The sequence below is a fragment of the Aspergillus fischeri genome, genomic scaffold, assembly GCF_000149645.3.
Source record: "Aspergillus fischeri NRRL 181 1099437636252 genomic scaffold, whole genome shotgun sequence".
NCBI lineage: Eukaryota > Fungi > Ascomycota > Eurotiomycetes > Eurotiales > Aspergillaceae > Aspergillus > Aspergillus fischeri.
Window position 1 is genome coordinate 1881834 of NW_001509768.1, and position 21633 is coordinate 1903466.

General features: G+C 50.8%; 10 protein-coding genes across 10 annotated transcripts; 7 read left to right on the forward strand and 3 right to left on the reverse strand.

Annotated features, from left to right (window-relative positions):
* Window positions 1-142: 142 nt before the first annotated feature.
* Window positions 143-1494, forward strand: NFIA_068180 (uncharacterized protein; the record flags this gene model as incomplete). The annotated part of the gene is made up of 2 exons (XM_001263545.1): window positions 143-351; window positions 414-1494. 2 exons carry the CDS (start codon window positions 143-145, stop codon window positions 1492-1494), a joined length of 1290 nt encoding a protein of 429 aa, XP_001263546.1.
* A 147-nt stretch (window positions 1495-1641) lies between these two features.
* Window positions 1642-2564, reverse strand: rpnL (proteasome regulatory particle lid subunit rpnL; the record flags this gene model as incomplete). Its single annotated transcript, XM_001263546.1, has 2 exons — window positions 1642-1920; window positions 2001-2564. 2 exons carry the CDS (start codon window positions 2562-2564, stop codon window positions 1642-1644), a joined length of 843 nt encoding a protein of 280 aa, XP_001263547.1.
* A 463-nt stretch (window positions 2565-3027) lies between these two features.
* Window positions 3028-4874, reverse strand: NFIA_068200 (S53 family peptidase; the record flags this gene model as incomplete). Its single annotated transcript, XM_001263547.1, has 3 exons — window positions 3028-3322; window positions 3379-4408; window positions 4466-4874. 3 exons carry the CDS (start codon window positions 4872-4874, stop codon window positions 3028-3030), a joined length of 1734 nt encoding a protein of 577 aa, XP_001263548.1.
* Window positions 4875-7107: 2233 nt separating this feature from the next.
* NFIA_068210 (uncharacterized protein) lies at window positions 7108-10390 on the forward strand (the record flags this gene model as incomplete). Its single annotated transcript, XM_001263548.1, has 5 exons — window positions 7108-7725; window positions 7777-8451; window positions 8555-9220; window positions 9289-9750; window positions 9803-10390. The coding sequence occupies 5 exons, from the start codon at window positions 7108-7110 to the stop codon at window positions 10388-10390; spliced, it is 3009 nt and encodes a 1002-aa protein (XP_001263549.1).
* Window positions 10391-11264: 874 nt separating this feature from the next.
* On the forward strand, window positions 11265-12674 carry NFIA_068220 (putative tubulin-specific chaperone c; the record flags this gene model as incomplete). The annotated part of the gene is made up of 4 exons (XM_001263549.1): window positions 11265-11391; window positions 11463-11623; window positions 11683-12414; window positions 12468-12674. 4 exons carry the CDS (start codon window positions 11265-11267, stop codon window positions 12672-12674), a joined length of 1227 nt encoding a protein of 408 aa, XP_001263550.1.
* An 852-nt stretch (window positions 12675-13526) lies between these two features.
* On the forward strand, window positions 13527-14156 carry NFIA_068230 (uncharacterized protein; the record flags this gene model as incomplete). The annotated part of the gene is made up of 1 exon (XM_001263550.1): window positions 13527-14156. The coding sequence occupies one exon, from the start codon at window positions 13527-13529 to the stop codon at window positions 14154-14156; it is 630 nt and encodes a 209-aa protein (XP_001263551.1).
* A 305-nt stretch (window positions 14157-14461) lies between these two features.
* NFIA_068240 (uncharacterized protein) lies at window positions 14462-16021 on the forward strand (the record flags this gene model as incomplete). Its single annotated transcript, XM_001263551.1, has 5 exons — window positions 14462-14768; window positions 14822-14932; window positions 14985-15618; window positions 15671-15888; window positions 15945-16021. The coding sequence occupies 5 exons, from the start codon at window positions 14462-14464 to the stop codon at window positions 16019-16021; spliced, it is 1347 nt and encodes a 448-aa protein (XP_001263552.1).
* A 916-nt stretch (window positions 16022-16937) lies between these two features.
* NFIA_068250 (esterase-like/phytase family protein) lies at window positions 16938-18625 on the forward strand (the record flags this gene model as incomplete). The annotated part of the gene is made up of 3 exons (XM_001263552.1): window positions 16938-17227; window positions 17292-18475; window positions 18537-18625. The coding sequence occupies 3 exons, from the start codon at window positions 16938-16940 to the stop codon at window positions 18623-18625; spliced, it is 1563 nt and encodes a 520-aa protein (XP_001263553.1).
* A 522-nt stretch (window positions 18626-19147) lies between these two features.
* Window positions 19148-20273, reverse strand: NFIA_068260 (putative transcriptional regulator; the record flags this gene model as incomplete). Its single annotated transcript, XM_001263553.1, has 2 exons — window positions 19148-19939; window positions 20010-20273. 2 exons carry the CDS (start codon window positions 20271-20273, stop codon window positions 19148-19150), a joined length of 1056 nt encoding a protein of 351 aa, XP_001263554.1.
* Window positions 20274-20865: 592 nt separating this feature from the next.
* Window positions 20866-21582, forward strand: NFIA_068270 (flavin-linked sulfhydryl oxidase; the record flags this gene model as incomplete). Its single annotated transcript, XM_001263554.1, has 2 exons — window positions 20866-21038; window positions 21093-21582. The coding sequence occupies 2 exons, from the start codon at window positions 20866-20868 to the stop codon at window positions 21580-21582; spliced, it is 663 nt and encodes a 220-aa protein (XP_001263555.1).
* Window positions 21583-21633: the final 51 nt, after the last annotated feature.

Here is a 21633-nt window from a genome sequence, read left to right on the forward strand (position 1 = left end):
ATTCTTATATTTTCACCGCCCACACTTTGCCCTCATTATCGATCTGCAAACACCATATCTGCGGGAAAAGCAGGGAAAAACTGTATAGGTGTGTTGAAGGAGAAAAATTGAGGTAAAGTGAACCATATAATAACTCAAGAGGATGGCATCAATTCCTCAGCAACCCGCGTCTGCAGCGACCATCTTCCTCGACCAACCACCAAGCTGTCTTCAATTTTGCCCTGCAGCACCAAACAACTTCATTATAGGCACCTATCTGCTATCCGAGAATAAAGACAGCGATGGAAACGTGCAGCAGACGAAGACTGGAAGCCTCCAGTTATGGAACCTCAGTCCGCTGAACAATGAACTGTGAGATATGTACTATCTTCCTCCCAAGTTCGAGGCTGACCGATAGTCTATACAACGCTCAGCTCTCTCATCCAGAGACTAGCACTGCCATATGCCGTCTTTGATCTTCACTTCCATCCGAGAGATCCAAGCATCCTCGCCATTGCCACAAGCGCCGCATCCGTGGCCCTTTTCAAAGTCTCAACCGACCCCGAACCCACCATCAGCCATCTATGGACCTTACCCGTCCACGAGGATCCTTCAACCCCAGCTCTATTCCTAGCCTGGGCTCCTCAGAACTGGTTTCCACAGCCCGAGCAAGACGGGTTCGCCGTCACCTTCTCCGACGGCCGGACGAGCGTCTACGGCACCGTCTCCGCCGACAAGACAGAGGCAGCGCTAACAGAGCAATCCAACGTTATCGAACAGGGGACATTCGAAGCCACCCAGCCCATCGAAGTATGGTTCGTGGCTCTGGCGTCACTTCGAGACCTTTCGTCACCTGAGGAACGCGGTATTCCCCACCTCTTCACAGGGGATGACTTCGGCTCGCTGCATACACGCCAATTCAGTGTGCAAGCAGCGGTAGAAGGCGAAGAGCCGTTAGCACCCCTCGTCCTCGACTACGACGACCGTGCCCGGCACCATACGGCCGGAGTAACGAGTATCCTTCCTCTGCCTCTTCCTCTTCGTGAAGGCGCGCCCTTGCTGCTTACCGGTAGCTATGATGAGTATCTGCGTGTCTACCACGCCACGCGTAGGGGCCAGGTGCTCGCTGAAGAGTGCCTTGGGGGCGGTGTCTGGCGACTGCAGCTGTTGAAGACGGAGCAAAGGCCTGCCTCGGCAACGGAGAGCGAAGGGTGGAGGTTTCTAATCCTAGCTAGCTGTATGCATGCTGGGACAAGGGTGGTGGCGGTGACGTGGAAGCCGCAGAGGGCAGGTGACTCGGAGCCCGGGTGGAGTATCGATGTCCTGGCACAGTTTACGGAGCATGAGAGCATGAATTATGCGTCTGATGTGTGGAAAGCGGAGGGAGGATACGACTTGGAAGGCAAGGATATATCGGAGCTGGTTTGTGTTTCCAGCAGTTTCTACGACCGGAGAGTCTGTATATGGAGAGTAGATCTACAGACGGAACAACCTCCAATTCAGTCAGAGGGGTAAAATTATGGAATTTATTTGTCATGATAAGATAACGCTCGAACATAATTCATCATGCAAAGCGAGAGGTATACTAATACAACCCCATCCCGAACCCGGAAAAGTCTCAAAAAAGGCAAATGGAAGTCGTCGCATAGATGTGGTGATCCACTAGACAATCGTCTCCAACTCGCGAGCGTAGCCTATCGTGTTCTCGATGACCGTGCTGCTTGCCACTAGGATATCCTTCTCAGACCGGGCCGCGGCCTCGGGCTCGACTGGGAAGTATATCCGGCCGTCACGGAGAACCCACCCTCGCTGCTGAGCGAACTCAATAACAGCTCCCTCGGAGTCAAGGAACAAAAGGTTCTTGGCGTTGGAAATGGGAAGCGAGGGATACGCTTTCTCGGAGCAGTCCGCGATTTCACTTCGGATAGTTCCAACAAGGACCTATTTGATCACAAAATCATTAGGGGGTGCTCAACAGCAGACCAAGAGCACAAATTACTACGGAAAAAGGTTAGACTCACGTTGGAAAACAGAGCAAAGTCCTCCGAAGGCACTCTCTCCGAGTTAGTCTCCCTCCACACCTTGTCGTAACTTCCCTCCATCAAGCTCCGCTCCAGATCAACAGGGTATTTGATGTACAGATCATCCTCCACGCGCTTGCCTTGTAGACTCGCCTCCTCAACCAGGCCTTCCAACACGGTGTGGAAACTAGTGCTATCACCCATGCTCAGCAAAAGCATCAGATACAGACCTGTAATCTTGCTGCGCTGGCTAGACTTAGTATCCACCTTTGCTGAGCCCGCGCTATCCCTCTCAAGGTCATAAAAGGGCTGCAGCTGCTGGTAATATCTCGTGAAGCCTTGTGCGTCGGTCTGTCGAATGGAGGCCAGGGCTCCTAGTTCCAGAACTTCACGAGCGAGCGGGATGAGGTCAGATGGTGTGGAAGGCGTGGGTATCAGCGCATTTTGAAGGAGGAGGGTTCGCTTTGCTTGGCTGAGGAGGTTGTTGGCAGCATCGAGCTGCTTGCGGTTGAGAGCATTATGGAGCTCTGAAACGAGGGACCGGAGGTCGGCGCTGTGTGCCATGATAGCGACGTCTTCTTGATATTCTCTGTGTCAACAGGTGAGGATATTCTTTCGAGGTTGTTCAAAGACTGGTGGAAAGATAAGAAAGACTACAGACAGAAGCAGTTGGAGGGTGTAGACGGAGGTTGGTTGATGGTGCTGTCAGCTCTCAAGAGCTTCTCCAGCGACAGTATTGTCTTGGCGGGCGGTCAACACGGTCACGTGATCTGTCGTATCTTTCTGGACAGTTGATCTTCGTTCAACTAGAAGCCTACGGTAAACCACGACTGCCAGTCCGCAATACCAGTTATCCTTTTCATACCATTGTGATTTTATATCTGCTTACTGCAGATATTATCTGGGAGCCCTAGACAGCCTGGATGGCTAGGCAGGGAGGTCCTTAAGATGCTTACAAGGGCTCTTGGGTGTAGGGGAATAGTATACTAACTTATTAGAAACTGCCTTATATTTCTCCTTGTTAATCTCATGTGATACTTGAAACGCTCGTGGCTAGTTTCACCAGAGTATTATAAAAGGGCGTCCCAAGCCCGGTAACAGGATCCCATCCTGGCGTTGCGTTCCAGCTTGCATTGGGAACCAGTTGCTCGTTGCTGGTGCCAATATAGCATCCCGATGAGCCACCATCAACAATGTCTGTGAATCCTGTCTGGTTGAGGGAATAGAGCCATGGATTTAAGAACCCCAGTTTTGGCAGACCATCCTCAAGTCGAGCAGCATTTAATCGCGAGACGATGGCTGCAAATACAGGCGCAGATGCACTACAACGACGGTTAGCGCGAAGTTTCTAAGAGCGAGACTCATTTTAACAACGGACCTTGTGCCGCCTACTCTCAACGTTTGCCCGTGATCAATGACGACAAAGTTAGTGGCCTGAGCGGCGACGTCAGGGAAACCTCTCCCGCTCGGGTTGTATAACCCGTTCCATCTGCTTCCAAGTTGCTCTAGGTAGCCTTGAACGCTTGAATCCTGATACGAGGGACGTGGGAAGCGATCCGAGAAGCCTCCGCTAGAGAAGCTGATTGCTTTCTCGGGTTGGACATCGTAGGTACCGCCAACAGCAGTAACAAATGGACAGGACGCTGGGAAGACAGGCAAGAATCGGGTTCTGTTGGTTCCATCGTTTGTTATGCATGTTGAACCAACGCCTGAGTCACCGCTGCTGAAGATGATCGACACGCCGCGTGCGCCAAGCTGTGCGAACAGATTGCAAGTTGCGTTTGAGTATGATTCAGGGACGCTTTGCTCATCTTCGCCATACGAGGTTGAAAGAACGGCGGGAAGTTTTTCATCTGAAAGATCAAGAAGGTAATGAAGTTGATCCAAGTAAGGCTCATTGGTCGACACGTTCGTATCCTGACCATCCTCAGGCACAACCGGTCCTCGGCCTCCCGTTGTATAGTAGGTTCCAAGCGCTTTATACGCCAAAGAGTAGGCATATTGGACGTCTAGGCTGGCTTCGATACTGCTCAGGGACGAGTCCTGCAGATTGAGACCGTCATTTATCGAGACCACGGTGAAGTTGACGTCTGTCCTATTGGGTGCATACGACCTCATGAAATTTTCAAAGTCGTCATAGCGTGCGTACTGATCTAGGAATCCGGAAACTCCCAATCTGTTGCGGGGGTCGGGTTCGGCTCTGGTATCATAAATCCCGTACAATTCACGAAGGCAGTTCGGCGTTATGGTTGCGGAGCAATTCGCCGCCAGCTCTTCCAGGCTAGCAACAGTTCCCTGGAAAAGTGGTTGCCGTTCATGCCGGACAGGTTGTCCAAAGCGGGTCGTTGGTTGGATCATCTGAATATAACGGTGGACGTCATCGGGAACGGAATACGCAAGCGTTCTGACTTGCGTCGTACTTGTCTCCACGTGCTGGAAGGCGTAGAAGCGCGTTCTTAACATACGTTCCGCCTGTGATACCGGGACAGTGAAAGTGACCCAGTTGCCATGACTTTCAATCGAGCCAGCAGGAACATTCTCTGATCTCAGCCAGGAAAGGACTCTGTCTGAGACCTCCTCGGAAGGACGCAGGAATTCCCTGATATCGTCACGCTTCATATGTTGTCCATAGCTCGAGTGACCGGGCGTTGACATGTCAATGACCCTTCGCTCGAATTCAGCGGCTCTTTCCTGGATCATAGCCAGCCGAAATCTGACCGATTCAGACGCCGGCGCTGCATCGCGCTTTATCCAGCCGTCGGGAACATTTCTGAGCTGCTCAACGACCGCATACCCGGACTCTGCAGCTGCACCAAGATCAATGCAGTAAATACAGAGGGATAGTATCCCTATCAGGAACGCGAATGGAGCCATGTGAGCTAGACGATACGGAATCGCGCATCTAGACGGCAATATAGCGATAAGATCACGGCAATAGGCAGACGGCGAACCCTTGTTTTATCTGTCACTTATAAGATGTGGGGAAGTCAGTATCCGCGTCTCCTGCGGATTAGCAGATAAACAATGGCTGCAAAATACCAATAGAAGGGTCGTCCTGGAACCGTGGCGCTCGGTACATGTACACGCGAGGCGCAAACTACACAGTACATACTTGTACTGTACGACTTGGTGGGTTACCGACGGCCAATCGCGTATTTCAGGGGTCCCAAGGGAAAAGGCGCATGCCAAAGTCCAGCCATCACGTCACCAAGGCAGGGAATGTGACTACTTGGCCAGTATTTGCACGAGCAGAATGACTGCAGAAGTGCGGTTGTCAGTCTGCGCCTTCCTGGAGAAGACCCTGCGTTAGCCTGGTTAGTGGGGTGCAATGAGTTCCCTGTCCAGATAACCAGACATGAGAGTAGAAAGCTTGAAGGACTTACTTAGCCTGGAGCTGAGAACGCCATCGTCAGAGCTCGGGCGTTTTGAGGGCTGACACTCGAGTCTGTTAAGTTCAGGGCAGTGTATCGATGCCGGGTAGCGGCACAAGCTTCTCATTCTCATCCCTATGGAGCTTTCTATGGTTGACCAAATTGGGCAATTGGGGAAGCAAGGGATAACCAAGTTCTAGCCAGTCATAGTCCATCAAAAGAATGACTGAGCCGTGGTTTAAGTGGATTATGCTTTTCTTGTTTTATGACCAAGTGGACCTGTTTATCCCGCAAGGCTCAATTTGGCAGATGATCGCCCGCCTATCAAAAGGCACCACCAGCAACTATGTAGATACCTGATTCAAGGTATCTGAGAACACCAGCCTCCAGGACATTTAATTATCTCCTTGGAGAAATGGAGAAGTGACAGGAAGTTTGTATTTGATTATTGGGCCATCAGCAGTGAACACAAAAGATCTTCTTCCTTCTTATCTCCCTACACCTGACAGCAAAGTTTATGTAGAGGCACGAGGCTGAAAATATGCCATAGCAATAGTCTTTGACAAAACAGCTTAATAACTCCTTACTTATATCAGCTGAAAAACACTGACATTGTCAGAAGCAGGAATCACTTAATTGGTCGGAGACTACGGAGAATTCAGGTTAAATCCAGGCCGAGAGGAATGCAGGTCTTTGTCTCAAGCAGAAGGTAAGCATATTTTCCGTCTGGATGATCCTACCAAATGCGTAACCTTGATATAGAACGGTGAATGATGGTGCAGCGCGACCTCGGCTGTATTCGATGAGTGTAACTCATAGAAGGAATCAAGTGAAGAGGGTTGGATCTGTTACGGAATAGTGATGGTAGACCCTATTGAGTAGGTGTTAAAGTATGGCACAGCTCTTCAAATCGTTGAAACGGACGTCTACTGTAATACTCGTGATATGCGGGGCTTCGAAGGATAGGGTATATATATTTTCGGCAGGATGAGAATACTTGCAGTAGTGCAATCTGGGTTCCCAAGCCGATTGATCGATACCTAGGTGGTCCTGTAAGACTTCGTGGCGCATTCTTAGACGTCTTCGACAACATCAAGCCTTTCTCAACCCCTCATTTGCTGAGCGACTTCACCTCGTTGTGCTGAAGAGTATGAACTCTACAAGCGTGCCCCATTTTCAGGAAAGTCCTTCAATTCAGTTCAGGAATTCCTTTATCTGTCAGTTTCTTATCTGCATCTCTGCAGACGGCGGATACCTTCGTCCTTCCCTGCAATTTGTGCCATGTCAAACTGAGCGACCTTGAGATTAACCACACATTCGGAGAGGGCGCCGATGATCATCCGGCAATTGAAGCGAATACTTCTGGTTGGTTGTGATTCGCGATGCAGAAGATTCCCGAGCGCAAACAGCAGGGATTCTGACTGGCCAGGCAATATCGGCAGTGTAAGACACCAACGCAACCTCGCATCAGCGGGAAACAAAACGCTTCAGCAAACGCCCCTCCAGGCCTTGCACAGGATGACATTGGCCTCTGTTTGCTGTCATCGCCTGTCAAGATGCTGGCAATGGGCATTTTCTCCATCTCCATCTACTCGATAAATTTCATCGGAGCTCTCTATCAATAATAGGGTTATTATACTTATCCTAAGTGAGAAAAAGTGTTGATGAAGGCGCTTTTGATGCGATAAATTCCTCTTGCATTCAAGTCCCGCAGGACTGTCAACCCCGCCTTCTCCATGTCACATCCGCTCGTGGCAGCTGTGTGGGAACAACTCGGTCGTCGTGATGTAGGCAACATTCTACGGGAGATCATCGGCGAACATGCGGCAGAGCTGGCTGTATTCCAGATGCAAGATGATGTCTCTCGAATCGAACCGCTTATACGACCTGTGCTTTGGATCAAGGCCATTTTCGACTTACAGCGAGCTTATCTGCAAGGCTTGACGAATGTGAACGATTGCCATCCTTACTTTTTGCCGTACCTCTTGCCTTCGGAAGCGGTTTTCTCAACCCTTATGTACTTGATCCGGGTCAAGTCAGACTTATTCCCGTCTAATACCCCGGCGCCTCCCGACTTTGTTCTGCATCGTCATTTCATTGCGCAAGTTCTGCTTGGCGGGGTCCGACTGCTCCTGTTGCGTGGTGACGCCATTCCACCCGATCTGAGATTCAACCTGGAGCGGGCGATGAGGGCAGCATGGCACCATCCCGATCTATCAAGTGCAGAAAGCTATCTGATCATGGATTTATTACCACGGGCGATAGATCAGATTGGTTCTCCAGAGCTGGCAAAGAAGCAGAGCGCTCTGCTGATCTCCAATAATACATCTCTTCCATCTTTCGCGTCAGGACTTGTTAGTCTCGCCATTCTCATTGCTGGTGATACTAGGCTGATTTGACGACAGTATCCCTTTTCAATAGCCCCCGAAACCCTTATGACAGATCTGTTGACGGGTATTGTCGCAAACAAGACGGACTATCTAACCTCGTTTTGTACTCTGTTCGATATCATAAGCGCCGCCGAGTTTGCGCTTATCCAGTGTCATGTTGATCGTCGCCGTATCTCACAAGAACAAGGATATTCCAATGCCGCGGCAAGCAAGGTGGAAGATGCATTTGCACAAGCTCAAGAGACGCGTAAAAAGCTAGTGAGGACTGTAATGGCAGCATTCGACGATGAGTTTTCGGCGCCACCTCTTCAGGTCCTCGCAACTCTCATATTGAGCCATAATGCTGAGGGACAACCGCCGCTACAAACCCGGCGCATCAGAGACAGCTGGACGCGCCTTCGACGCATTAGAGGCGTTCTGGAAGACTCGCTGGGGCTTCTTGTGAGATGGCTCATCAATCGGCGAGTTCAGATGTGGGACTGCAATGGGGAGCTGGAGTCGATCTCCCAGGATTACCAGCGTCATTTGACACAGTGGCTTCAGAACGCTTCGTTGCCGGATCCTGCGGCTCAGCCTCAGAGCCGGGACAAGCGGGCCAGCGTTCTGTACGCTGTTGACTGTCCTGCAGTTCACATGGTTCCCAAAGCCCTCCTCGAAGAGCAGTTGACCAGCCGCGACACACTCTATGAGGTATGATATTTCACGTTCCTCAGACGCCATTTACACCAGGCTATGCGAATGTGGACTCGCTAAATGAGTTTACCATTTCCTTCCCAATTAACTTTTTCACCAGCATTTGCAGGAGAACCCAGAGTTTCTCACGCTGAACATTTCTTGTCCGCTATGCCCTGGAGATATCCGAATTCAGCACGCTCGCATGATCAAACCGCTAGGACAAACTGGGTTGCAAGATGTATCCGAGTCAAACCGCAATAGACGGTATTCTATAGCAGATTCTGCTTCTAGAGATACGACATCGCAGTCAAGCTCGATCAGTCACACTACCAGCTTAGACCCTAATGAGATTCCCAGAAGTCCTGTTTCGCCCATAACACGCACCCTCGGCTTCTCTGATCTAATGACAAAGCATTCGAATACGTCTGTAACGGAGCTGATTAGTCCGCTTTCATCTCATGCCTCTTCTGATCAATTGCGCGAAAGACAGGGCACCCGGAGTCTTTCTAGGGAGCTCAAAAGCGTGAAGATACCATTCCCAAGCGGGGCGTCACTATTCAGGAAAGCCTCCACCAAGCAGAAGTTACCGCGACAGCCACGGTCCTGCTTTTCCGCGACAGGACGAACTCTGCTCCTATGGGGAGCGGGTACCAGCTGGGTCATGCGGTTTGAGCTTTCAAGCATGGAAGGGCAGAGGAGCAAGGGTCACAGATACGACGTGTCTGGGGTTCAATATGCTGCAGCGGGAGACAGACGTTGCGCTGTGATCGCCGCTGTTGGGGAGGTATCTATGTCTCAATTCTGCCTGTTGATTATGTTGACTCTTTTTTCGGTTTGCTAACATGTTTCTAGCACCTCGAGCTGCTAATATTCGACAGCACTGGTAGCGTTGCCGATGCGTACCTGACGATTGAGTCTGGACTCCAGAATCAGTCCATACCCTCTATATGTATGGCCATGTCACGTAACGACAGGTTTGTCGCCTTCACTATCAGGGAAGAGGTCCGAGTGTATGAGATCGGTGCAGGAGCTATACGGAGAGTTCCCTTGGGCGAGCACTTTGATCGATACCCGTTGCTTGGAGAAGAGCCGCCATTCGGAGCAGCAACTCCTTCAAAGGATGGACAATACGCCAACAATCAAACCAGACGAAAGGCAGTTATCGAGCGAAAGATTCAATTTTCCGTCGATGGGAAGCATCTTGTTGTAGCAACGCACCTGGGCGACCATTGTGCTTATGTTGATGTGTGGGGCTGGAATGCGGGACAATGGATAATCACGCCTGACAAGTCAAGGTCGTTCAAACTTCCATCGGTAAAGTGATATCACTTGGGCGAAGTCGCTGGTCTGGTGCTAATTTCTAAAGTGGGTGGCCAATGATGGAGACCTCACGTGTGTTTTCTACGACAGCTTCCATTTTGCCGTCATAATGACAGCATTTTTGGGAAGAGAGTCTCCGATGCTAGTCTCTCTTGCTGACCCGAACATCGTCAGCGATCCGCTCAGCGTCAGGATCGTTCATGCAGCACAATCGCCTTCAGGAACACGGTTCGCCATGGCAAATGGTGCCGGTGAGATCTATATGTGCGAGTGCAAGGCCAATACTGTCCTCACTCCATATCAACTAAAGAAAGCGTCCAGCAAGATAAGCATCGCTGCTTTCAAACCTGGGAATCTGACACTGTCCTTCCCACAGGAAAATGAAATCCTTGCCTTTTGGGCCAAGGATGGTAAATTATCACTCAGAGCAATCAGGTACATTGAGGGTGCCGAGGTAATTAACGATTTTGACCTGCGCCCGGACTTTGACCGTCTAGTTGTGGAACGGGTCCCAGCTGGGAATTTTCCAGCACAGCGAAGACAGAACTCATCGCTTTCAAATCAGTCAGCAGTGGAGATGGATGCAATGGCACCTATTCGAAGACCTGACATGGCGGAACTGCCAGGGATATAACAGTGTGTAAGTTGGGCGGTGCAGTCAACGCAAAGTGGTGGTAGTCTGAATTAGCCCATAGCTTTATAGGAACATATATTGATGCGCCAAAAATGTCGCAGAAGTTGCCCCCCCAACAGTATCAGATCAATGCCCTTGCAATTAGTTAGTGATAGAGCCGTCAAGGAACTCTGCTGTATGTATAGAGAAGGAGATGTTGACAGTCGCTCAAAGAGGAAAGTCGGGTGGTGACACGCGGAACAGACCTAGACTATACCACAAATGGCTATAAGGGGAGGACCTTTCCCGCAGCGCGAAATTCTCCGAATTCCGAAGATTGCTGAGTGGTGATCGACGTCACCACTAGCATATGATGAGCTACCTTAGCTGTGGAGGGTTGCTTCTGGACGACAGAGCACTGAACACTTAATGTCGGAGAGTCTAGAGCTCAAATTTTGACTTGTCATTCTAGGTGAGTGAACAAGTTAAAGGGATTACCTGCAAGTCTGGCCACCGAGTTATCAGCTTAGCATCAGACCATACCTCTCTAGATCAGAGCATGCGACACTCAATTGCCCCTCCCACTTCATTGGTGTAACTGGGCCTTTGGACTAATACTTGGCTTGTCCTTGTTCCTAAGGCATATATTCGGATAGTATTGCAAACTCGTGTCCTGTCCATTGCATTCTTAACGGCCGCCAAATCCTACCTGGAGCATTTATTAAGTTGCCGAGTCGTTTGCATGTAAACTGACTTTACGTTGGCATCTCGGCGTCGACGTCATCACTACATCCCCGGCACTCGCACACGACCTTTAGATTCCCGAGAAGCCGACGACACATGATACCTCGCCACATCACTCTTGCTCTCGATTGTCTTCTTCACTCTATCAACAATGTCGCAGCCTGCCTTCGCGTTCGATCCATCACGGCGGCCATCGCAGGCCGAGAACCAGACCGTACTCAAATCCGAGATCCCGCTGAAGGAACGATTCTTCCGTTACTTCCAACATGAGATTACCGGTATGTCTCCGTGGTATTGCCGTTTTGTGTCTGTTAGCAGAGTAATCTGACATCGAAGTACCGCCCTGTAGCTCTTCAAGAAGAGATGGACCGTCTGGCAGACACGTCCCTCATAGGAGGTGAACGGACGGATGCAACCGATCATTGCCTGGCTGGAATTGCAAGATTGTCTAATGAGGTTAAGGATGCAGCAAGCTATATCCCCACCTATGATCAACGTGTGTATGCAGAGGTAAGTCAATGACCGTCATAGCCTTGGTGTGTACCTGGTTGATAGTGTTGTCTTGTCAGGCCATCAAAGCGCTTCAGGACAAGCTTGCCGAGACACGCTCTGCGTTTGAGCCTCGCCCCAAATTTACCTTCAAGACAAAGAAGAATGCATCGGCTGTCTCGCTATCAGATGCGGCCGAACTAGTTGCCCAAGGCCACGGGGGTCTACCCGGCTACCGCTCCCCAGGAGCATCTTCGGTCGATTCCTCCGCTGGGCAAACGCCGAATTACCCATCTACACCTTTGTACGAACCAGATTTCCTTCAGTCACATCGGCCAGAAATCGCACCGACGTCGGTTCCCGCCTTTTCCTCTGGTATTAGTGAAACTGAATCGAAATCCAAAGGAGACTCCAATAAGGGTAAGGCTTTCGCGGCCACAGCTGTGTCCTCTGTCTCCGTAAACGATCATTATGGTCTCCATATTATGCTTCCTGCATCAGGCTCGACAGCGGCTGTACCTGCATCTATCACATCTTTGAACCATTGCGTCGTTGATATGTCCATACCGACTGCAAACGGCAAGCCGTATGCCAGTCTCACTGTCAAGGATGTCAACGAGAGCTTATTGATCTGTGGCCAAATTGACGGGCCAGCGCATATAACCGGTGTTAAAAATAGTGTGATTGTGGTGTCGTGTCGCCAATTCCGCATGCACAACTGTACTGGCGTGGACGTGTACCTGAGCAGCTCCAGCAATCCAATCATTGAAGATTGCACCAACGTCCGGTTTGGCAGAATCCCCAGAGCATATGTAAGTGATCTCTCTGCTAAAGACCATGTCAATACATATACTCATGTTCACAGGCTCTGGACCATGATCGCCCGGATAACGAAGACCGCTGGAGCCAAGTTGAGGACTTCAAATGGATCAAGCCGGAACCAAGCCCGAACTGGAGCTTGCTAAGTCCTGAGGAGTCGATTCCAGAAGAAGTGTGGGCTGAGATTGTGCCCGGTGGCCCTGGATGGTCACTCGAAGACATACTACGCGCAATCAACATTGTGAAAGATTAAATTTGTTTTCCTCTACGGTGCTACGGCGCATGGTTACTCATGCGATGCGAAGCATTTCCCGGAGAGCAATCGCCGTTGTTCAGTGTCCTTCAGCCCAATTCTACTTCGAAGCCGTGCCTTGGGTTCTTCGTGCTTATCAATGACTGGTGCGTCAAGTTTTTGACATACTTCGCAATGGACAATAGGCGTTATTTACTTTGAGTAGTATATGTCACTCGCAGTTAGCAGTTAATTTGATGAGTCATTCTATACAACTCTCGTTAAATCTGCTTGTTTCTCGAAATTCGGAACAGCCTCAGGCATCATCATGGCCTAAGCATGCCGATCTTGTCTCTCCAAAACAAAGTGACCCTTTGAATGCACCTTACCACTTTACTAGGCTGGATATAAACGTATGATTCAGCTTAGGGGTAATAAACGGCTATTCCTGCATAGCTATTATTCCCTACTAATCGATGACTGTAGAGAATGGCATACTTGGGCCTAATTTTCAAGGCATTCAAAGTATGTCGGTCATAAGATGTAAATGCGAGACGGCTGCCCCGCTGCTAGCCAATCAGCGCCAGGAGTGAAAGTGGAAATCTGATACCTTGAGTGGAGTTTCGCTCCGCAATTCAAGTTGGCTACTGAGCTACTACGTATCAATAACTGATCTAAGCTCCCGGCTATCTCAGGACCTCAATTATGTCACGATCATCCTCCAAGGGTTCTAATTAACCCGTATACCGCTCATTTCTGCCTGGAATTCTATGGATTGTGGCCTGAAGATCAATATCAATGTCTTTATGCTGGGCCATGAGAAGGACACTCTCTATCCCCGACATTCTCATCCTAGGGTCGGCTTAGCTCAAAATGCCCGCCGACGAACAAAGAAGTCCGGAGAATCATGAAGAATTCAGCCATGCACGCTCGACTACCACTACCAAACCAAGTAACTCTGCAGCTTCGGAAGATGTGTATGTCGAGGATATCTCTTCTCGCGATTCGGGATATGACGGCGATATTGAGGTGGTGAAACCGTATGCTATCGAGGAACCAGAGGACGAAGCTCCCAGTCACGTCCCTAGACTAGCCATTTCGCCCGCTCCAAATGATGCCGAATCGTGGCAAGGGGAATTGGTGGATTCAATGCAAGATCTGCACTGCGACTCAGATCATCCTGACTTGCGGTGCCGTCCGAGCCACAAGAGAGGAAGGAAGAGGAAAACACCCACCGTCGGCGCAGGCAATTCCGCGCCTGGTCGACGACAGGTCTATAAGGCAGCTCCCGATATCCAGTACGAAGGACCTAGTGCGAGTCCAAAGAGATTACGACGACGAAGCAGGCGCCCCAAAGAAGGCCAAAGAACTCCTCTCTCACCGCGCAGCTCGACTGAAACCGATTCGCCTGCAAGCCTTAGTCTGAGTCCTCAGTCCACGGATGCAAGCGGGGCAAGCCCGAGCACTAAACCTAACGTTAGTGATGAAATGGACATAGATTGATTTACTCATAAATAGCATACTATTCTAATGTGCTCTGAATCGGTGTGGTGTGGTGCTGGTCACTCAGTCGTCCATGAATCACGTGACGATACGCCGTTCTAATTGCAGGAACATTCTATGACGTCAGGCAGTTCTCATTGCGGTCAGTCACTCCGACTGGGGCGACTGATGTCGTAGTCGCTTCTCACCTTTGCTCTGCTTGTCGTACGCTTTAATCGCTCGCAAATCTGTCGCATTAATCGAGACATCTCGGATCCGCGCAATTGGCCCAATTCTCCTTCGCGAGCAAACACAATTCTCTCACAATGGCCACTAGAACATCGTCTCGCCAGGCCGCTCAGAAAGCGAAGGAGGCCATCACTAGCACCAGCGATATCAAGCCAAAGAAGACCGCCGGTGCAAAGCGCAAGGAGACCACCGAAAAGGGACCGGAACCAAAGAGGGGAAAGAAAGTTGATCGCGAGCCAGATCATGAGAAAGAAGAGAAGGAGCAGGAGCAGCAAAAGCACGAAGAGAAGGACCGGCCAGAAGAGAAAGAGCAGGTGAAGGAAGAAGCAGTCCCTGGACCTGGTGAAAAGGACGAGAAAGAGGAACAGGAAAAAGCCACAAGACGTATGGCCACATTGATGGAATTTCTTACGTCGTGTCACGCTAACAGCGACCAGGGCTCAGTGAACAGCCTGAAGAGCGAGCAGAGAAGCCAGAACAAGAGCCCAAAGAAGGTGCAAACGAAGAGGCTGCCCTAGAACCTCGTGATGAAGAGAAAGCCGCCAAAGGTAATAAAATCTGCGGAGATACTTGGCCAACGCTAACAGTAACTACCTGCAGAACCAGAAGAAAAGCCTGCTGAAGCGCCGGCAAAAGAAGGGGTTGAGGCCGGAGTCAGGAAGTCGCAAGAACGAGAAAACATTGTACCTTCCAACATTCTCGAAAAGGGAATCATATACTTCTTCTTCCGGCCTCGAGTTAATGTTGAGGATCCACACAGTGTGAAGGATGTTGCCCGAAGTTTCTTTGTTCTACGTCCCACTCCCCTGGGTGCAGTGCTGGACGCCAACCAAGGCACGGTTGCAGCTGACGCACGCTGTCGCTTGATGCTTCTGCCAAAGAAGAAATTTCCTACTTCGGGTAAAGAAAGAGACATGGGATTCGTGGAGAAGGCCGGAATATCTATGAAAGATCTCCACGATAGCTTTATGGTGGGTGAGAAATATGAAACATCGACTCGAGGAGAACGTGCCGTTCAAGAAGCGCGACCCTATGCGGAAGGGGTCTACGCCATAACCTCTGGAAAGCGTGCCTCTCACCTAGCCTACATTCTGACTATTCCGCAAGAACTGGGCTCCATTCAAGACGACTTTGGCCTTCATAGCCAAGGCAGTTTCATTGTCCAATCGAAGAACCCCAAATATCCTGGCCCCTCCAACGCACAGCTTCCCAAAGACCCTGAGTATCCTGAAAGGTGAGTCGATGATCGTGCTATGATGGTATGTAAACTAAGTGCTTTATCGCAGTGTCCGCCAGAAGTTCGGAGACTATAGATGGGTTCCCTTGGAGCCTGAGTTCATCGACTACCCCAATGCGCAGTTCCTCATGATCGGGGAGGCGACCGACGAGCTTGGAAAGGCAGCCACAGCAGAGCCTGGTAAGAAGGAGGCGCATGAAGAGCAGCCAGGCGAGGAGTTGGAAAAGCTGGAGCACGAGAACGAGGAGAGAATCGAATCCCTGAAAGGTCAATCCTCCAATCCTCCAATGCTCTGCTTCGCTAAGTTGCTAACCCGCACACAGGTGACGAAACTGTTTATGAAGACCTAGGACTGGATGCGAAGAACTATCCCAAGGTGCCAACTACCTGGAACGCGTAGAACCCGGCAACTGGTGTACAATAGGTGCTTCGAGATGAAGCTTCGGATTATGATTCCGGACATAACAGACAAGAACATTCAATGTAGTAATGCTGAACTTGATGTCATTTGTCGTTTTCAATGATAGTCCTGCTTTGAACATGTTCAATGGTGGAAATGAGCTTCCATCAACTGATACAAGCATGAGCTGCAGAAGATAGCAATCGAACGGCTCTACCTACGCCTCTCAACACACCAACGGCTGCATAGTTCACGCATCTGTTCAATATACAAACATTGAGCTACCTCCTAGTGTCCAGTGACGCTTATGCGTTGTGTTGCACAAGTGCTAGCAGAAAGAAATCCAAAACTGGAGCAGCTATGAGGAGACGCCCTTCGTCACAGCAATCGAATGGACCCCTCGAAAGTAATATATCGCATCTGGATTATTATACCAAGGATGTTAAGGAGCATCTAGACGCAGGGGGATCCAGTCCAGACATCCGTTCACGAATTTTACCCTGATATCTACTCAGTTCCTTAAAGGAGTAGAATATTATCTAGCTAATGCCGGGTGGGGGCCGGGTTTCCTGCAGCCAAGATGATCGGGCTTTTATACTCCGTATCAGAGAGCGAATGGGATCGACGATCTTCACCACGTTCAACGCAAGCTGCCAGAACCTCGATCTTCCTGCGAGTAATTTCCCTGCTAACACCACGAGGAACGGGTGTCTAGATAGATACCGCTAAGCGATTCCATCAGGATTATCGTCGTTCATTCGACGGTGATACATAATGCAAGGCACCTTCCGCAGCGTTTGCTCTGATTGGGACGCTCCTCGCGTACCAAGGTCAACCATGAAGAGTATAAAATTGACTGCTTTCTCCTCCCTAGTCGAGGAATGTCAAGAGATAATTCTAATTCGCAGCCAGCATCATGAGATTGAACCCATTGGTGAGTGCGCTGCCATTGACAGCCGCCGCCACAGCTGGCGCTCTTACTAGGCACAACTCGTGCAGTGTCGTGAATCAGACAACCTGTGGCGGCACAAGCTACGAGTATACTGGGCTTGCGGGATACGGATTCATTCCGTCCAATGCGGTTGATAAGTACGGTGATACGTTAGGAGGCATTGGCAGCGCTATTGCTATCGATCAAGACTCCTGGCGCAAGACAGGCCGTGACTCGTACTCTGGCATCATCTACTGCTTGCCTGATCGTGGCTGGTAAGTTACGCATATAGCATGGGCCATGGAAGCCTTGAATTGACCTGATATGCTTCGGTTACAGGAACACCAACGGAACGCTCAATTTCCAGTCGCGTATCCACAAGCTGGCCATCTCTTTCAAGCTGGCACCAGGTGCATCTGCTGAGAATCCATCGAAGCCGAATCTGCAGCTGAAGTACCTCGACACCATTCTTCTGACCGGTCCTGATGGCGAGCCCACTACAGGCCTTGATGCAGACGCCACGGGCTCTGCCTCGTACCGCGGCTTTCCGCCTCTCCCTGCAGCCACATATATCGGTGATGGCTTCGGCGGCGCAGGCCAGGGAGGAAAGAGGATCACAATCGACGCCGAGGGTCTTGTACTTGACAAGGAGGGCTTCTTCTGGATCTCTGACGAGTACGGTCCCTACGTGTATAAGTTCAACAAGCACGGCAAGATGGTGCTAGCCCTGCAACCGCCGCAGGCCTATCTCCCCCGTCGCAACGGCACGGTCAGCTTCAGCGCCGCCAGTCCACCCCTCTATGCCCCCAACCAAATGCCCGTCCCAGAGGATCCCAAGACAGGCCGCAACAATAACCAGGGCTTCGAGGCCCTTTCTATTTCCCCGGACGGCAAGACGCTGTACACTATGATCCAGTCGGCGCTGAACCAGGAAGGCGGCCCAAAGAAGAAGAACCGCCAACCCGCGCGGCTGCTGGAATATGACATTTCCTCGGGCACACCGAAGTACAAGCACGAGTATGCCGTACTCCTACCCAAGTACAATGATTACACGGAAAAAGATCCATCGGACGCGGCAAAAGTGGCCTCACAGTCTGAGATCCACCAGCTTCCCACCGGCGACTTTCTTGTCCTCTCGCGCGACTCCGGTTTTGGACACGGGCAGTCCGAGCCCCTCTCCGTCTACCGGCATGCGGACGTCGTCTCCATTTCCGAGTCTACGACTGATTTGAAGGGTACGTATGACGCCGCGGACGGATCCATCGCCAGCTCAAAGGGTGTCTTGGACTCGGGCATCACCCCGGCGGAGTACTGCCCCTTCCTCGACTTCAATGTGAATTCGGAACTAGCCAAATTCGGCCTTCACAACGGCGGTGCGCAGGACGCTGGTCTTCTGAACGAGAAGTGGGAGAGTCTGGCTCTTGTGCCGGTTGACCCGCACGGACACAAGGATAATCATTCCAAGAAGGCAAGGGAATATTTCCTCTTCAGCTTCAGTGATAATGATTTTATCACACAGGATGGTAGGTTTTAGGCAGCGTTTCGCCTCCTCCAGCACAAATATGCTGACTATTGCTCGTACAGGACGCATGAATTTTGGCCGGTTCAAGTACGCCGATGAATCTGGCTACAACCTCGACAGCCAGGCTCTGGTTTTCAGAGTGAGGTTTTAGTTGTATATCTGCTGCCTATAGAAATAGTGATTAGTATGTTATCCAACCTGTCAATTATCGATAGGAGGCATCGTGCTTGACCGAACATGAAAATCAACATACATGTTCATACGACTAAGGCACCCTTTCCTCCTGCGGATTGAAGTAGGTAGCTGTATTGAACATGCATATTTGCTTTCTGGACGAGAAAGCGAAATAAATGTCGATAGAACAGATATTCAAGGCAAACACTGAATCTCGGGGGATTCAGCATACATGTGCCACAGAAGAGTCAGGGCAAACGAATAGAGTCTGGGATGACCATCACTACCATGACTGTCTTCCACTCATGGTCTTATCAAGTCCGTCATAATTGTTTGTCCATAAGGGTATATATATCCTTTCTGATTAGCCACACGTATACATTTCTCGCCCAATTCAGTGCACATGACCAGCACAGTACATAATTCCCTACCTTTCATTAGTAGGGGCATGCCGAAATTCTATAGCTAGACATCATTATCATTACTTCACCCAGATCCATCAATCGGTCTCTTCCCCATCGCTTTCAAGAAAAGCCAGAGTCTGTCGGCCCCGATTGAGTCTCCGTCGAGGTCGAGAGCTGTCACTTTCCTCTTCCACACTTCCCCGGCCCCAATGCTTTTCACCCTCTTTGATCATGGCGAGGTCGGCTTCAAACTCTCGTTTCTCTTTGATCTGTTTAGCCTTTTCTAGTGAGTAGCGCCCGTCCATTCCCGCATCCTTCAACATGTCCTTGAGATGCTTGATCTTCGCTTTTGGTGTATCATACGGAGCCAGCTCCCGAGACCACACCTTGCGAATACCACATTTGACCAGCCATCCTTGCAACCGCTTGATTTCGGCTTCGTTGGGATCAAGATTAGCGTCCTTTGATTTGGCGGGGGCTTTCTTTTTCCCTTTCGCCGACGTGCTCTCTGAGCTTTTCCCTCGTTTGCGGCTGGGTTTGGGTTCCTCATCTAGGACAACCGACATTTCACTCTCCGAATCGACCTTGTCAATATCGGCGGCTTCCTCGGCTGCATCAGCCGAGTCGGCCCGTTCTGATTCAGTTTTTGACTGTCTTCCGGTAATGTTCTTGACATCGTCCTCGCTGTCGCTGAGCGCACCGGTTTCCTCGTCGTCTGAGACCTTGGGTTCTGGCGTTTCTGTCTTTCTGCGTTTCCTTGACGTAGGGGCACTTGTAGGTTTTGCGCGTTTGGTAGGTTTCGAGGTCTTTTGGGGAGACAAGGTAATATCTTCTTCGGCTTCTTCTTCCTCCTGTGCCGGTTCTTGTGCGAGCCTGTCTTGCACCTCCTATAGAGTTTAAGTCGCTTGCATGAGCATTGGTCCTCTGGGACAGTCAGGCAGGATACCAATGACATACCACTTCGTCCTTGATAATCTGATCACTCTTCGCTTTCCACGCGCTATCCCCCTTGAAGAACCCTTCCTCTGATCCAAGTGCTCTCTCTGCCGCCATTCGCACTCGCTTGACAGTCAATTCCTCCATTTTCCCTGACTGGTAGATCTTCGCGACCGCGTCGCGTAGGGCTTTTTCGAGAGCTCCATCGGAGGGCTTTGAAGGTGCCGCTAATTGACTCGAGTTGGAATCGTCGTCCGAGTCGGACACGGCATACCGAGGTGCCATTCTGTTTGAGTTCCCGAGTCCCTTTTGATTTCTGTTTTGAACGAGCTCGTCACGACTTCACCAGGACAGATGATAGCGGATAGCCAGTCGGCGGTGCGACGCGATTCAACGCGAAGATGAAAAGGAATTGGGGGCGCGAACCAGAACGGACGTATAAGGATGACTGCTAGGAGGCTAGATGAATTGAATGGTGTTGAAACTTGAGCGCACCTAAAGATCAATAATCATCTATGCACAGCACTAATCACGCACTAGTGTATACGTCAGAGTATCCCTGCCGGATGTTATCGTCGCGCCGAGCTCTATCTAGATTAGACTATCGGCGCATCTGTGCTGACAAAGCCGATATAGAAATATCCCCGAGCTTCCATCCAGCATTGCAGCTGCTTTCTATCATCACTTTTTGCCTTTGCGTTGAGGCTAATCTGCCGATATCCCGCATCTTTCCTTGGCGCTTTACTTGTTGTCCGTATCTTCGTTAGCAGGGTGCCCCGGAGCGTAGCACTCAATCGAGGTATCAATTTGCTTCTCCGCCATCCTCCGCATTCTCCAGCGCAGCATCGAGACCATCGTACCTAAACCGACTATCACCATGTCAGATCCTCGCCCACAGGAATCAGAAACACAACCGAAACTCCCCAAATCGCTCTTCCCCCACCAAACCCCCGCCGCCGCAAGTTCCTCCACAGCCCCCAAAGACGACGATGTGCCCGCAGGCATGACCAAACTGCCCAACGGGGTGATCCTAGACAAGGATGGGAAACCGTACGTTGTCTCTACGCCCTACAGCCCGCGCCAGGAAATCTAACAACAGAACAGCTGCCGCCTCTGCACCTCCGCCGCATCCTGGCGCGCATTGACAAAACAAGCCAAAAGCCAGACCGCAGCTGGGACCGCCCCAGCAGCAACCGCCTCCAACGCCTCCGCATCCGCCCCTGCCCCGTCACCAATGCAAGCCCAATGCCCCCCAGACGTCGAGGAACTGGGCCGCTCAACCTGGACGTTTCTGCACTCCCTGACGGCCGCATACCCCGCCAAGGCGTCGCCAGAGCAGCAGAGTGAGATGCGGTCGTTCCTGAGCCTTTTCTCGCGACTGTATCCCTGCTGGGTATGTGCGGAGGACTTCCGGACGTGGATGGCGGAGCCGAGCGGCCGGAATGCACCGCGGTTATCTGGGCGAGCTGACTTCGGGACGTGGATGTGTGAGGCGCATAATGAGGTGAATCGGAAGCTGGGGAAGAAGGAGTTTGATTGTCGGTTCTGGGAGGAGAGGTGGAGGACCGGTTGGAAGGACGGGAGCTGCGATTGATCGGCTTCTTACGGACTGCAATAGATGGATATATTCCTTGACTGTATATTT